This window comes from Embiotoca jacksoni, unplaced genomic scaffold, assembly GCF_022577435.1.
Source record: "Embiotoca jacksoni isolate LCO1_2020_lvr unplaced genomic scaffold, fEmbJac1.0.p SCAF_30, whole genome shotgun sequence".
NCBI classification, from domain to species: Eukaryota; Metazoa; Chordata; class Actinopteri; family Embiotocidae; genus Embiotoca; species Embiotoca jacksoni.
The window spans coordinates 4,091,162-4,103,444 of NW_027185382.1; the positions used below are offsets into that span (position 1 = coordinate 4,091,162).

Sequence of the window (12,283 nt, forward strand, 5' to 3'; positions counted from 1 at the left end):
TAATACTGTATTTGCAGAGTCGTGTCAGTTGGTTATATATTTTATTTTATTCAAATTGAGTTTGATTTGATGTAACATTCCTTTTTTTTTTTTTTGTCAATAAACTCGCCTCAGTCATGCTTTTACTTTGAAGGGTCACAGGAAGTTGTGTCTTACAGCACCTGTCTTGACGCACGAGCAAAGGTGATGCCAGAGAGAGGGAGAGAGAGAGAGAGAGAGAGAGAGGGAGAACAGTGCGGGACAATGCAAAGCTGTTAAAGGAAGGAACAAGCTTATGTCCCACTTCCACCTTTATTTATTTGTTGTATGTCCGTCAGGAGGATCCAGCCAGCGCGCGGTGATTGTTGAAATAAGGCGGGGCTGTGCGTCTCTGGCTCACCTCCCCAAGTGGGACAGCGCAGAGAGAGAGTGCTGCTGCTGCTGCTGCTGCTGCTGCTTCATGACATCTGAGACACAAACATGAATTCGGCCGAGCAGACGGTAACGTGGCTCATAACGCTGGGGGTCCTGGACTCTCCCAAGAAAAGCATCTCGGATCCAGAGGCTTTCCTCCAGACGTCCCTGCAGGATGGAGCCGTGCTGTGCCGGCTGCTGGAACGACTCCGACCCGGGACGGTGGACAAAGTAAGTGGACGCAGAGGACAGAGGACGCAGGCAGCAGCAACAACCACAATAGTGAATATGTCACAACGTGGAGGATCTCACAAAATACAAATCATTTAGAAATGTTCTTCGGATTTTATGCTTCTTGCATAAAAAGTCAGATTTGTCTCATTGATCTAAATGAATATATCCGAACTGCTAATTTGGAGATTTACGCTCACTTTGGCATTAAAGTGTCTTTTTCTGTTGATTTGTCGAAAATCTGCAATCAAAAAGGTTCTTTGTAGGTACTTATTTAGTATTAATGGAAACAGACAACTGGAGTCTGCTCAGATTGAATGATGTACATTGATTTTTCCATTTTCCTTTATTATTTTCATGTTATCCAATTAAAAAACAGCATATTTATTTATTTTTATTTGTGAAGAGGAGGGGGGGCGGCGGGGGGGGCGGGGGGGGGGGTCTAAATAGGAGGAAAAACGTTAATTTGGTCCACTAGTCACCAGAAGCAGTACTAGTGCAAGTGTTTGTTTTTTACATGCCATTAATTTGAATTTTTAAAATTTTAATATGACACTGTGTGCACACACGCGCGCGCACACACACACACACACACACACACACACACACACACACACACACACACACACACACACACACACACACACAATGGACCATGAACTTGACGACGTCATATCCTCCTTGGGCTTATCCAGCCTCCCGGGGAGATTGTCGACCTGTTTCAAAGTAGCTTCTGTCAAAACAACACAACACAAGTCCTCCTTTCAAAATAATGGCACAAACACGTCACCAGGTGTGGATCACCTCCTTTATTATTTATTTAAAATTCTCTTGGAGCAGATATGCCACAACTAGTTAACTTTTAAGGCTTTCGATTTCTTTACACGTTGTGTAATCTGTGTTTTTATCCAGTTTCTCGTAATGTGCTTGAGATATTGTGAAAACTAACACAGGCTTGGAGGACAATATAAAAACTCCAACAAGTAGCCATCAAATAAAGATCGACTGTTCTACAACAATTACATCCTCAACGACTTACTGCAGTAAAATGATGGTAAAAGTTGTTTTTCAACAAAAGTCCAAATTTAAACACATGCAAAGAAAAACACGTCAGTTCAAACTTTAGTTTGAAAGTTGTAACCGGAAGTTGCGCTGCTGACCAGCTCGGTCCTGGAAAGCAGCGAGTAACAAGTGCACCGGCAACAGCTGAGATGAATCACCTGAAACAAGCACATGCACACTTTGTTTACACTTGGAGTGAAGGTTTGGGGCTAACGTGGGGATTTCTGTTTGTGTAGTTTTTGCAGGAACCGAGAGGTGAAAGCGAGTTTCAGAGGAACATCTCCGAGTTCATTAAAGGCTGCGGGGCTTTCGGTGTGGAGGTGAGCTCACAAACAAACAAACAAATCAACAGTGTTTATCCTCAGCCTTTAAATCAGGCTGCCTCACAACTCCACAAACACATCTATCGATTCAACGTCTTCACTCCTGTTTGTTAGAGCCACAATCAAAAGTAAATAAGAAAGAAATTCACCAGCAAGCTCCTGAAGTCTGCGGCCACGACATGAAATGACATTTTTGATTTTGTGTGAGTTGATTAAAAGAATCAATAAACAGCTGTTTGGCACAGATATGGGCAAATATGAAGTTGGAAATAATTGATATGTTGTTGGCCTGTTGTCGACATGACGAGGGTGCGTGCACATGGTCACGCCAGGTTATATCCTGAGTGAATAAAGGGCACATATATAAGGGCATATACATATATATATATATATATATGTGTATGTGTATATATATATATATGTGTGTGTATGTGTATATATATACACATATATATGTAATAGTCTTAGATAAGACGTGGACAAAAAAAAACCACGGAGTCATAAAGGAAAAGAGCAGATTATTCAACAGGAGCTGCAGATGTGAAATGAGGAGAAGAGTGGGCTGATGCTGATGCAATGCAGCTCGCTGGGCAGCCAGTGGGTTTTTCCAATCAGGTTGATTAGAGGCATGTCAGCCATGTTGCTGGAAGCCAAGGTCTCCATTACCAGCAGTCTCAGTGACATCAGCGTAGTAATTCTTTTAGACATTCGTCAGGACAAACAGATCGAGGAGGATTAGAGAGCGCAGCGGCAGCATGAGTGTGGACCAACTCTGATTAACAGGAGCTGCACAATTCAGACCTTTTTTTTTTTGCTCATGCCGTTAATTAAACTTATATTTTGGCTCGGTGCAACGTTCAATCAAGCGCTCCCTGCATATGTGCTCTCTGCTTTACACAGCTGCAGGCGAGAGTGTTATAAAAAAAAAAGAAAAGAAAAAGGATTTGATAGATTTTTAAAGAAATTTTGATGCCAATTTAAAAATAAACATTTTGGGATATGTGGATATTATGATAAAAAAAAAAATATTCGTCAGCCCCTGTAATTGAAATTCATGGAGTGCACTTGAAACATGTCCTCTGTGTTACAGCATCTGTTTTGGCTTCATACATACTTCAACCATATCAATCATGTGAAATTTGGGGGATCAATAAACCGTCATGTTATTTTAATATCAAACGCAGTTGTGCTCATTAGTAAGAAATAAGATCTTTGTGCAAGTGCTTCTTCTTTGTTGCTGATGTGGTTCATAGTGTCAGATTCCACTATTGATCAAGTGCATTGACTCGTTGTTGTTCTGTGGAACCTAAAAGGAGCTCCGGCTACAGGAAATGCCCAAAACGTGTGTATCTGGTGCCTCATGTTGTCTCTTGGGCCGGCGCCAGTCGGAGAGGCGAAAGTGTGTATTAACGGCCGGCTCCATACTTTCTCTGACTACCGATCATTTATGCTCGTGTGCATAAATCAAACCTTAAATCTTAAAAGAACGACGACGTAAAAAAGAGCAGAGAGTCGAATCTCAGATTCTAGGCTGGAAATATTTCATTTGAAATGTTTATTATTTAGTAAATCTGACTTCAAGTCGCTCCACCTGCACGCCTTGGGAATGCAGAAGTCAGTCCGTGTGTGTGGTACACACAAGATTAGAAGCTTCAGACGTATTTTCATTGTGTGTGTGTGTGTGTGTGTGTGTGTGTGTGTGTGTGTGTGTGTGTGAGATGGTGAGATTACAGGGGGGAGCTCAGACTTTGAGTAATCCTGATCCAGTTGGAGCAGAGATGCAAACCCCCACTAAACTTCTTCATTTTCAGGCTGATGTATGTCTAATGTAAATGAGTGGTTACTTCAGCTATAAACTCATTTCAAATAGTTGTATTTGTTTTTTTGTGTGTTTTTTTTAAGTACGAAAATGATTTCATATTCCTTATTTGTTTTTGTCTCCTTTTAAGCCTTTTGAGGTCAACGACCTGCTGCAGGGACTGAACTTCTCCAAGGTGTTAAACTCCTTGGTTGCCCTGAACAAAGCTACTGAAGGTAAGATTCTTCCGTGGGTCTTTTTTATTTTGCACTTTCCAGTTGGTGTTAGTTTCTCAGTAAATATTTAGTGGGATTTCTAATGAGTTTTTTTTTTTTTAATTGTTTCACAATTATTAACTGAAGCATTGTTTACTTTCAGATTTGGGTGTTCCCGGAGACGGTGTGCGCGAGCCGCACTCCTCAACTTTGAGGATCAAGTCATTTGACTCTCTGAACACCCAAAGTCACTCCTCCAAACTGCAGCCTCAGTACCGCAGCCTGGTGAGTTACCATGACAACAGCACGAGTAACGACAGCAGCGTCTGAAAAGGCCGGATATCGATCCTCCGTCCATCTGCGTGTTTTTCGTGTTGTCTTCGTACCCAGGACATGTCAGAGGGCAGCGGGTGTGGCCACATCCTAGTCAAGGCGCGCTTCGCCTTCCAGCAGACCAACGAGGACGAACTCTCCTTCTCCAAGGGCGACATCATCGGCGTGAGCAGGCAGGAGGACGGGGGCTGGTGGGAAGGCTCGCTGAACGGCAAGAGCGGGTGGTTTCCCAGTAACTACGTGCGGGAGCTGAAAGGAAGCGGTGGGTGGCAGCTCCTTCACGTGTTGTGCGTCCTTCAGGATATTTTTGTTTTTGGCGTTGTGCGCGTGCTCTTTATTGTTTTGGTCCCGGTTTATGGTTCGGTACTTTTTCACGTGTTCACATCTGTAACTTTGAGAACAGCGTTTCTATCACATATTTGTCATACGCGTCCACCAGGTCTACAAGATACGAATATAATATAGCAGTTTTACTTTCAAAATGCAGCACACTTGACATTTTAGTGAAGAATAACAGACGATAATAACAGACTGTCCCATTTAAAGTGATCTTTTCTCCAGGCAGGGAAAGAAATTGATCCTACACAGAGATGCACACAAACAAACAGACTTCCTGCATGCCTGTTCTTACAGATAATAAGTTCCCGACCTCCTTTAGATGCGGTACGATTTGTTTCAGACTGGACGAGTTATCCTTGAAATGTCCCGGGAGGGACCGAGTGCTAATTTGTGTGTATCTTTTATTTTGGTTTGTTTATTGAGATCCTAAATCTCCCTTGTTTACAACTTTGTTTCCGTTGTAAATGTGAGGTAATTGGCTTGTTTGAACTGTAGTAACATATTTAGTGGACCTGCAGGGTGTTTGTCTGAGCGGGTTTTCCATAAATATATGATTTCTGAACTGGAACTGAAACATGTAGGTATCTGGAGGCTGTCAGCTGCTGTCAGCTGCTGCCCACTCTGAGAGAGAGAGAGAGAGAGAGCCACATCCTCACGAATCATCTGATTGTGTCGGTCGGTTGCGTTGCTTTCGGAGGAGGAAAGGCAGGAGAGGAAATCTTCACTAGCGCACAAACAAAGACAGGAAGTTCCAGAGCCGCTGTATAAAAAAGGAGCTTCCTGACTGAAAGCTCACAGCAGAAAACAACGACCACGATAACAGCGCTCTGAGACACGGCAGTAAATTCATACGGTTTGATAGCCGTGCTTGTAAACAGCAATGAATTGGAGGTGCGGTGTGTCTGTTATCTCTCTTCCTGACATAAAGTGTTGTGATTAAGATTGGGCCTTTCTTTGTGTCATGAAGAAGAACTGAAGGTCAAACATAGGTCCACGTTTTATTGCTCTCCACATGAAGCTCTCCATGATCGAGACTCGGTACTCTTTTGACTTTACATTCCCATGTCCACAAACAAGGCCAACGGTGACCTGAAGGATGTGGCTATTATTGGCCATACAGTTAACAATAACCAGGACAGGACACTGAAATGAGTCAGTGATACTGTACCATTACAGTATCACTGACTCATTTCACAACCTTTCCCTGATGTTTCTTGCATAAAATGGCATTTTTGTGTCCTTTTGATGCGACTCCGTTCCTTTATAGTAGATGATAATAACGCAACTGTCCCTGTTTCTCTGTTTTCAGACAAAACATTAGAGAAGTCTGGGACGTTGAAAAGTCCGCCGAGAGGTTTTGACACCGCGATCATCAGCAAGACGTATTACAACGTGGTGAGCGTCGATCTTAAAAAATACTCTGGGTTGTGTGTGTGTGCAAAATATGTTGAAACTTAGTTTAGTTTAGTGTTTCGTTGAAATAATCAAATTTAAATACGCCGTTAGCCAACTGTCACCTTTATATATCGGTCAGTGCAGCTTTAACTGTTTGACTGAGTTCATGTGACATGTCTCTGCTTTTGTTTGCTGTCACAATCAATTATGTTTCTAATGAATGATTGTGTAGCTGTGTGTGTGTGGTATCATTTGTGTAGCCTGCATTGCACCCCTACATGTGTCATCTGCGCGTGAGAGAGTGCAGCGAGTGTAATGTAGGTTATCTCTTCCGTCCCAGTGGTTTCTGGGGCAGCCGTGCCCCAGGGTTGGCTCCCACCGCCGTGTGTGTGTGTGTGTGTGTGTTTAATAATACAACAAGCTCCAGACAGCCCATCTTTGGTTGGACTACCTGACACACACACACACACACACACACACACACACACACACACACACACACACACCCTGCCTGAAGTGAGTGCTGTTCCCACTGAGAAATACAAAAGCAGAACGAAGATACAGATAAAAGTTGTTCTTCTTGTAAGTGCCCCCCGGAGCGTCAGGACGAAGCTTGTATAAAGTAGAAGAGGCTTCGGGGACAATTCATTACTACAAACCTCGTCTGGTGTTGTAGATTTACCAATTCGCCCGTGGAGTCAGAAAGCCAGTTGCCCGTCTTCCAGCTTTCTCCATCAGGTCATTAACAAATACACGTCCCACCGAAAAGCCAAGTCCTTAAAGACTCGTTTCAACCTGTTACGATGTTTGATCAGTGATCCTTGCTCTGGGAATAGGATCTTATGGGCAAAAAGCATGTAGCACTGCGGCGTTAAGACCGCTCACTTATCTTTTCCCATTGCTTCATAATGATATCGCTCACTGTGAATAATAGAGAAGCGCGTGTCTCTGTCAGGTCCTGCAGAACATCCTGGAAGCAGAGAGCGAATATTCGAGGGAGCTGCAGAGTCTGTTGGGTTCATATCTTCGCTCGCTTCACCCCACAGACAGGTGGAGTTATTTTTACACGTTCTTTCATTCAACCGAGTCAGATTTTAGAGGAGGTGGAACACATCTGTTGCACTGACAACCTGTCACATTTCCACTCAATATGTAAATATAAACGGTATTATACGGCCTATCCTACCAGCTATGACAAAATACACTCCTCTCCTCTCCTTTGCAGACTCACCAGCGTTGACATCAGTCACATTCAGGGAAACCTTGAGGAGATTTCAACCTTTCAGCAGATGTTGGTTCAGTCCTTGGAGGATCATACCAAGTCAGTATATGATGACGATGCTTCTTCATCACTGGCTAAAATAAGGCTTTTTCTTAATGCATGGCATTCACGTAGGCCGTTATTAGACCAGCAGAGACATCTAGCGGTCAGGCGAAGTAACACGGCCGATATCAAAATATTCAAATCAGATGAAGAAAACAAAGCAATTGACTCAATGTGGTTTGGTTTGTATATCTGTAGATATATCCTAAAGGATCACTTTTTCAGAAGTGGAACCTTTTACGGTCTTAAAATCTGTGTCGTAGTTGTAGCTACAACACAATTGTATTAATTATTAATTATTAATTAATCCACAATTTGTGGACTGTGCTGACAGGTCATCATTGTAAATGAGAATTGGTTCTCAATTGATTTTACCTGGTTAAATAAAGGTCATATATTAAATGTTTCTTCTGTATGAAATGTGTAATCTCAGTCTGTTTTTATCCAGTCTGATATTGTCATGTCATTTGTGTGTGCGTAGACTCACGGAGAGCCAGCAGAGGATCGGGGGCTTCTTCCTGAGCCTCATACCCCAGCTGAAGATCATCTACGTGGCCTACTGCTCCAATCACCCGTCCGCTGTCAATGTCCTCACACAACACAGGTACAGTCTGACAAATACTGCGTTGTACTGTCGCTAAGGAGAAAGCGAGCAGCTCATGTCCCGTGTGTGGTTTGGCGTCTGACAGCGAGGAGTTGGGGGAGTACATGGAGTCAAAAGGGGCATCCATTCCTGGGATCTTAACCCTGACCACTAGTCTGAGTAAACCCTTCACTAGACTGGAGAGATACCCGACGCTGCTCAAAGAACTGGACCGACACATGGAGGTACGTCTTCGTATCTCTAACGAACTGCACAGCAACGAGCTCTTTTTCTCGCGTTCTCACGTTTTGATATTTTCAAACAGGACCAACACCCGGACAGAGCCGACCTCCACGCTTCCATGGCGGCCTTTAAAAACCTCGGAGTAAGACATCTGTCAGATTCATCTTGTTATTCACATTTAGGTTTAAATAGTCTTTATTGAAACTTAAAGCAAGTCATTGGGAGGAGGGCACTTATCAAACTTCAGAGCGTACTCTTAAAACAGCCCAAAACCAGAAATATTGCCGGTATCAACTAACGTTGTCTTGAAATTAGGGATATAAAGTGTATTAAACAGCTCAATGACTGTCAGATAGTGACTTTCTCTATCATTTTTTGATTGAATGAGTTTTGTGATTTTGGACTGTGTCTGTGCTTCGTGCGTGTCCAGGCTCAGTGTCAGGAGGTGAGGAAGAAGAAGGACCTGGAGCTGCAGATTCTAACGGAGCCAATCAGAAACTGGGAGGGAGATGACATCAGAACCCTCGGCCCGGTTCTCCACATGTCGCAGGCCACAGTTCACACGGAGAACTGTCAGGTACTCATCAAAACCCGCAAGCTGAAACGTCATATTGATGTCGGGTGTCTTTTGAAAGAGCGTTATGTCTTTTTAGGAGTCAAATGAGCGCTACCTCGTCCTCTTCCCTCACACTCTGCTCGTGCTCTCTGCCAGCCTGAGGATGAGCGGATTCATCTACCAGGTGTGTTTACGGTCTGTGTGATTAAACCGATGTCTGTGCATCACGCGTTATTCGAGCTATTACTCTCCAGATTTTCTGTTTGTAGGGGAGGATGCCGTTATCAGGAATGCTCATCTCCAGAATAGAAGATGGAGAGAACTTGAAGAATGCTTTTGAAATATCCGGTCAGCCCTGTTTCCTATTTAACTAGACGCCTCCATGATTTTAGGCTCTTTGCATACACTGAGATCAGTAAATTGGCATAAATATTATTTAAACATTAATCATTCAAAGATTTGTTTTTACGAAAATTGAAGAAAAAAAAAGTCAGAAATTGTGTGAAATCTGGGAAATAATCATTATGAAATCACTTCAACCCCAGTTTAAGGTGTTTTTGTCCACTTGTGTTGTTGTGTGTTGTCGTGCAGGTGGTCAGTGTGACCGGATGCAGGTGGCGTGTAACAGTCAGCACGATCTACAAGACTGGCTGGACCTCCTCACCAAACACACACTCTCACACAAGCCTCAGTCCGTCTGTCACACAGTAAGTCTCCGTGTTTTCGGAAATCTATTTAATCAGCCAGTCGGCGAGTCGACGTTCGTCCCTTTGACCGTGTCCCCTCGTCCCCTCCCAGCTGCCCTCTCGCCCCGTCACTCCCTCCAGACACTCGGAGTCTCGCGGCGGGAGCACCGGCAGTATTTACCACACCCTTCCTCATCCCTCCTCGTTCGGGACGGGCCACAGTAGCTGCCCCACGCGGGGACCCCCGGAGCCACCGAGCACCCCTCAACCCTGGAGCCTGAGCTGCCTTCGCCCCGCGCCTCCTCTCCGGCCTTCTGTCGCTATCTGCTGCAAGGAGGTGCAGTTCTCCACCTCCGAACTGTGGAGCTCATATTTAAAGTTAATGGTGTACTACAGTATGTGTGTAGATCAGAGAGAGATCAGTTCAGTTTTATTGTGCTCTTTGTTTAAAGGACATGAGTAAGAGTCCAAAGAACGTGAAGAAGCTGCTGCCGAAGAGGAAGCCGGAGAGGAAACCTTCAGAGGAGGACTTCGCTGTCAGAAAGAGTAAGGACATCACGGCAACTGATATACAACCACCGTCACGACCCTTTTCCACGTCCTCCGCTCAGTGTCCCGTCCCGTCCCGGTCTTTCAGGTACAGCGGCTCTGGAGGAGGACGCTCAGATACTGAAAGTCATCGAGGCCTATTGTACCAGCGCCAAGACGCGACAGACTCTGAACTCGAGTGAGTGTACACAGATCGTTCATACACGAACACGCATAGCTACCGTACGTCTTATTGCTAACCATCGTTTGTTCTCTTTGGCTCTAACAATATTTTTCTCTCTCTCCTCTTTTTTTTTTTCTATGTCTTACCTCGATTCCTTTGCTTTCCTCATCCTTCAATTATTGTTTTATTCATTAACCGCTTCGTTCTTGTGGTCTTGTTTGCTTTTATCACCGTTATCCCTCTTTTTCCACTTGTTTCTTTGAATGTGTTGATTTCTTCCACGTATATTTATTTTGTTTTTATTTTTGGTTGCCTTCGGGTCGTATGCCATGTTTTTTTTGTTTGATGACCGCCCAAACCTGACCGCGGTTTCTCCTACACCCTCATCCTTTATTCAATACGGTTTGTACTCATCCTCCCTTCGTGGTTCTGTAAAGCCTGGCAAGGAACTGACCTCATGCACAACCACGTGCTCGCTGACTCCAGCCTCACCGTGGCCGGTTTCCCTGGCAACCTGCCATGTTCTGACCAATCGGAGGACTCGGATTACGACAGTATCTGGACCGCCCATAGTCACAGGACAGCCTCATTTTCTCGTAAGATATCGGTGTTGCAAACCGCCGGAGAACCGGCTAGTTTATTATTAGATGTATTAGACGTACGTGTCGCTATATCGACCCCGACCTTTCCCTCGGTGCGTGTGTGTCTATATTTTGCATACTTAGTAGTTGTCTCAGTAAGCATACGTCCCATAGCGCAGTACTTTTAATGGCTGACTGAATGCATGCAAACAAAACAAGTAAGTGGACAGGATGCTTCCCAAAATGTCACATTCAAAGTATCATCTGGTGTTTGCGCGGTTCTCATATGTTGTGTTTTGTACTGTTGTCGTTATTCGATCAGGCTCCAGTAGGAAGGATGTCCAAATGTTGTTCCCAGAAGAGGAGAAGATTATTGTGGAGGAAACCCGGAGCAACGGACAAACTGTAGTGGAGGAGAGGTGAGAGATGAAAATGCATCCACATATATAATAAAATATAATTGCGGTTTGTCACATGTCAAATGAAAAGGTGTTAAAGTTGTGCTGTTTTGTCCCTGCAGGAGTCTGGTGGACACCGTGTACAGTCTCAAAGACGAGGTCCACGAACTCAAACAGGCGAGTCGTCGATTTCAGGGATCAAAATTAATGTGTATTTTAGGGGATGTCACAGGTTGCGGAGTACTCACAGTTGCAGCAGTTAATTGCACTCATTTTTTTCTGTTGTCCTTCCTCTTCCTCTTCCTCCAGGACAACAAGAGGATGAAGAGGACGCTGGAGGAGGAACAGCGAGCGAGGAAAGAGCTGGAGAGGGTCGTCAGGAGAGTTCTGAAGAACACGAACGACCCGACCCGGGACGAGACGAACCTCTGAGATCAGATCCGGACATCAAGAGACCAGTTTCTTATTTTTCTTATTTATTGTCAATGACCAAATGACCAGAAGTGTCGTCCAACCTGCCAAATACTTCACACTCGTCTCCATTTCCACTCGCTTTGACCTTCACGGTGACCTGCGTGCCAAACTGCGGACCGAGAGGAAACGCCTACCGGCCATCGGCGAAGCCACGACAACATCTCTTTCTGTCACGCGTCTTTATTTTCTTTGGACAAAAGACTCCCATTTACTCGCTCATTCAGTACGAAACGTCACCTTTGCCAGGTCCATATATTTCAGAGATATGGAAGCAGCGCCTGAGTGAAATGACTCAGTGAAAAGCTTTGGGTTTTTTTTTCCCACCGTCAGAAATTTTGTCATCTCTTTTTCAAATGTTAAATCATCACAAAACGTGGGATCATTTGTTACGTCAAACAACCTCATGAGTTTTACAGGATCAGGTTAAAGGTGTCGGTGCCGTGTGAGAAAATGTTGCACTGTTGTTTAGTTAGTTGTAATTTAAGTATTCTATTTTATTTCTTTCCTGTATCTATAGATGCCGCTGTAGCGGGAAACAAATTCCCCGAGGGGATTAATAAAGTAATAATAGCCACCAAGGAAGTGTCTTTGTCGCCCTGAAGTGATGTAGCTTTGCTGCAATATTGGACCTTGTGAA

At 44.1% G+C, this 12,283-nt stretch overlaps 1 protein-coding gene across 2 annotated transcripts; it reads left to right on the plus strand.

Moving 5' to 3' along the window:
* Positions 1-218: 218 nt before the first annotated feature.
* On the plus strand, positions 219-12,242 carry arhgef7b (Rho guanine nucleotide exchange factor (GEF) 7b). Of its 2 annotated transcripts, XM_069164210.1 has the most exons (22): positions 219-624; positions 1,923-2,006; positions 3,959-4,043; positions 4,186-4,307; positions 4,413-4,617; positions 6,004-6,089; positions 7,045-7,139; positions 7,315-7,410; positions 7,895-8,017; positions 8,103-8,241; positions 8,322-8,381; positions 8,670-8,816; positions 8,893-8,979; positions 9,065-9,143; positions 9,387-9,502; positions 9,594-9,818; positions 9,934-10,027; positions 10,119-10,208; positions 10,631-10,789; positions 11,097-11,193; positions 11,295-11,349; positions 11,482-12,242. In XM_069164210.1, exons 1-22 carry the CDS (start codon positions 460-462, stop codon positions 11,602-11,604), a joined length of 2,532 nt encoding a protein of 843 aa, XP_069020311.1. In that variant the 5' UTR covers positions 219-459; the 3' UTR covers positions 11,605-12,242. The 2 variants fall into 2 exon arrangements, with proteins under 2 accessions (XP_069020311.1, XP_069020312.1); XM_069164211.1 differs by lacking the exon at positions 10,631-10,789.
* Positions 12,243-12,283: the final 41 nt, after the last annotated feature.

Bases quoted from the DNA above. Each gene is read 5' to 3' on its own strand.
- arhgef7b (XM_069164210.1), top strand. From the start codon at position 460: ATGAATTCGGCCGAGCAGACGGTAACGTGGCTCATAACGCTGGGGGTC. The intron at 4,308-4,412 runs GTGAGTTACCAT...CTTCGTACCCAG, and splicing joins AGCCTCAGTACCGCAGCCTG to GACATGTCAGAGGGCAGCGG. The intron at 10,790-11,096 runs GTAAGATATCGG...TTATTCGATCAG, and splicing joins CAGGACAGCCTCATTTTCTC to GCTCCAGTAGGAAGGATGTC.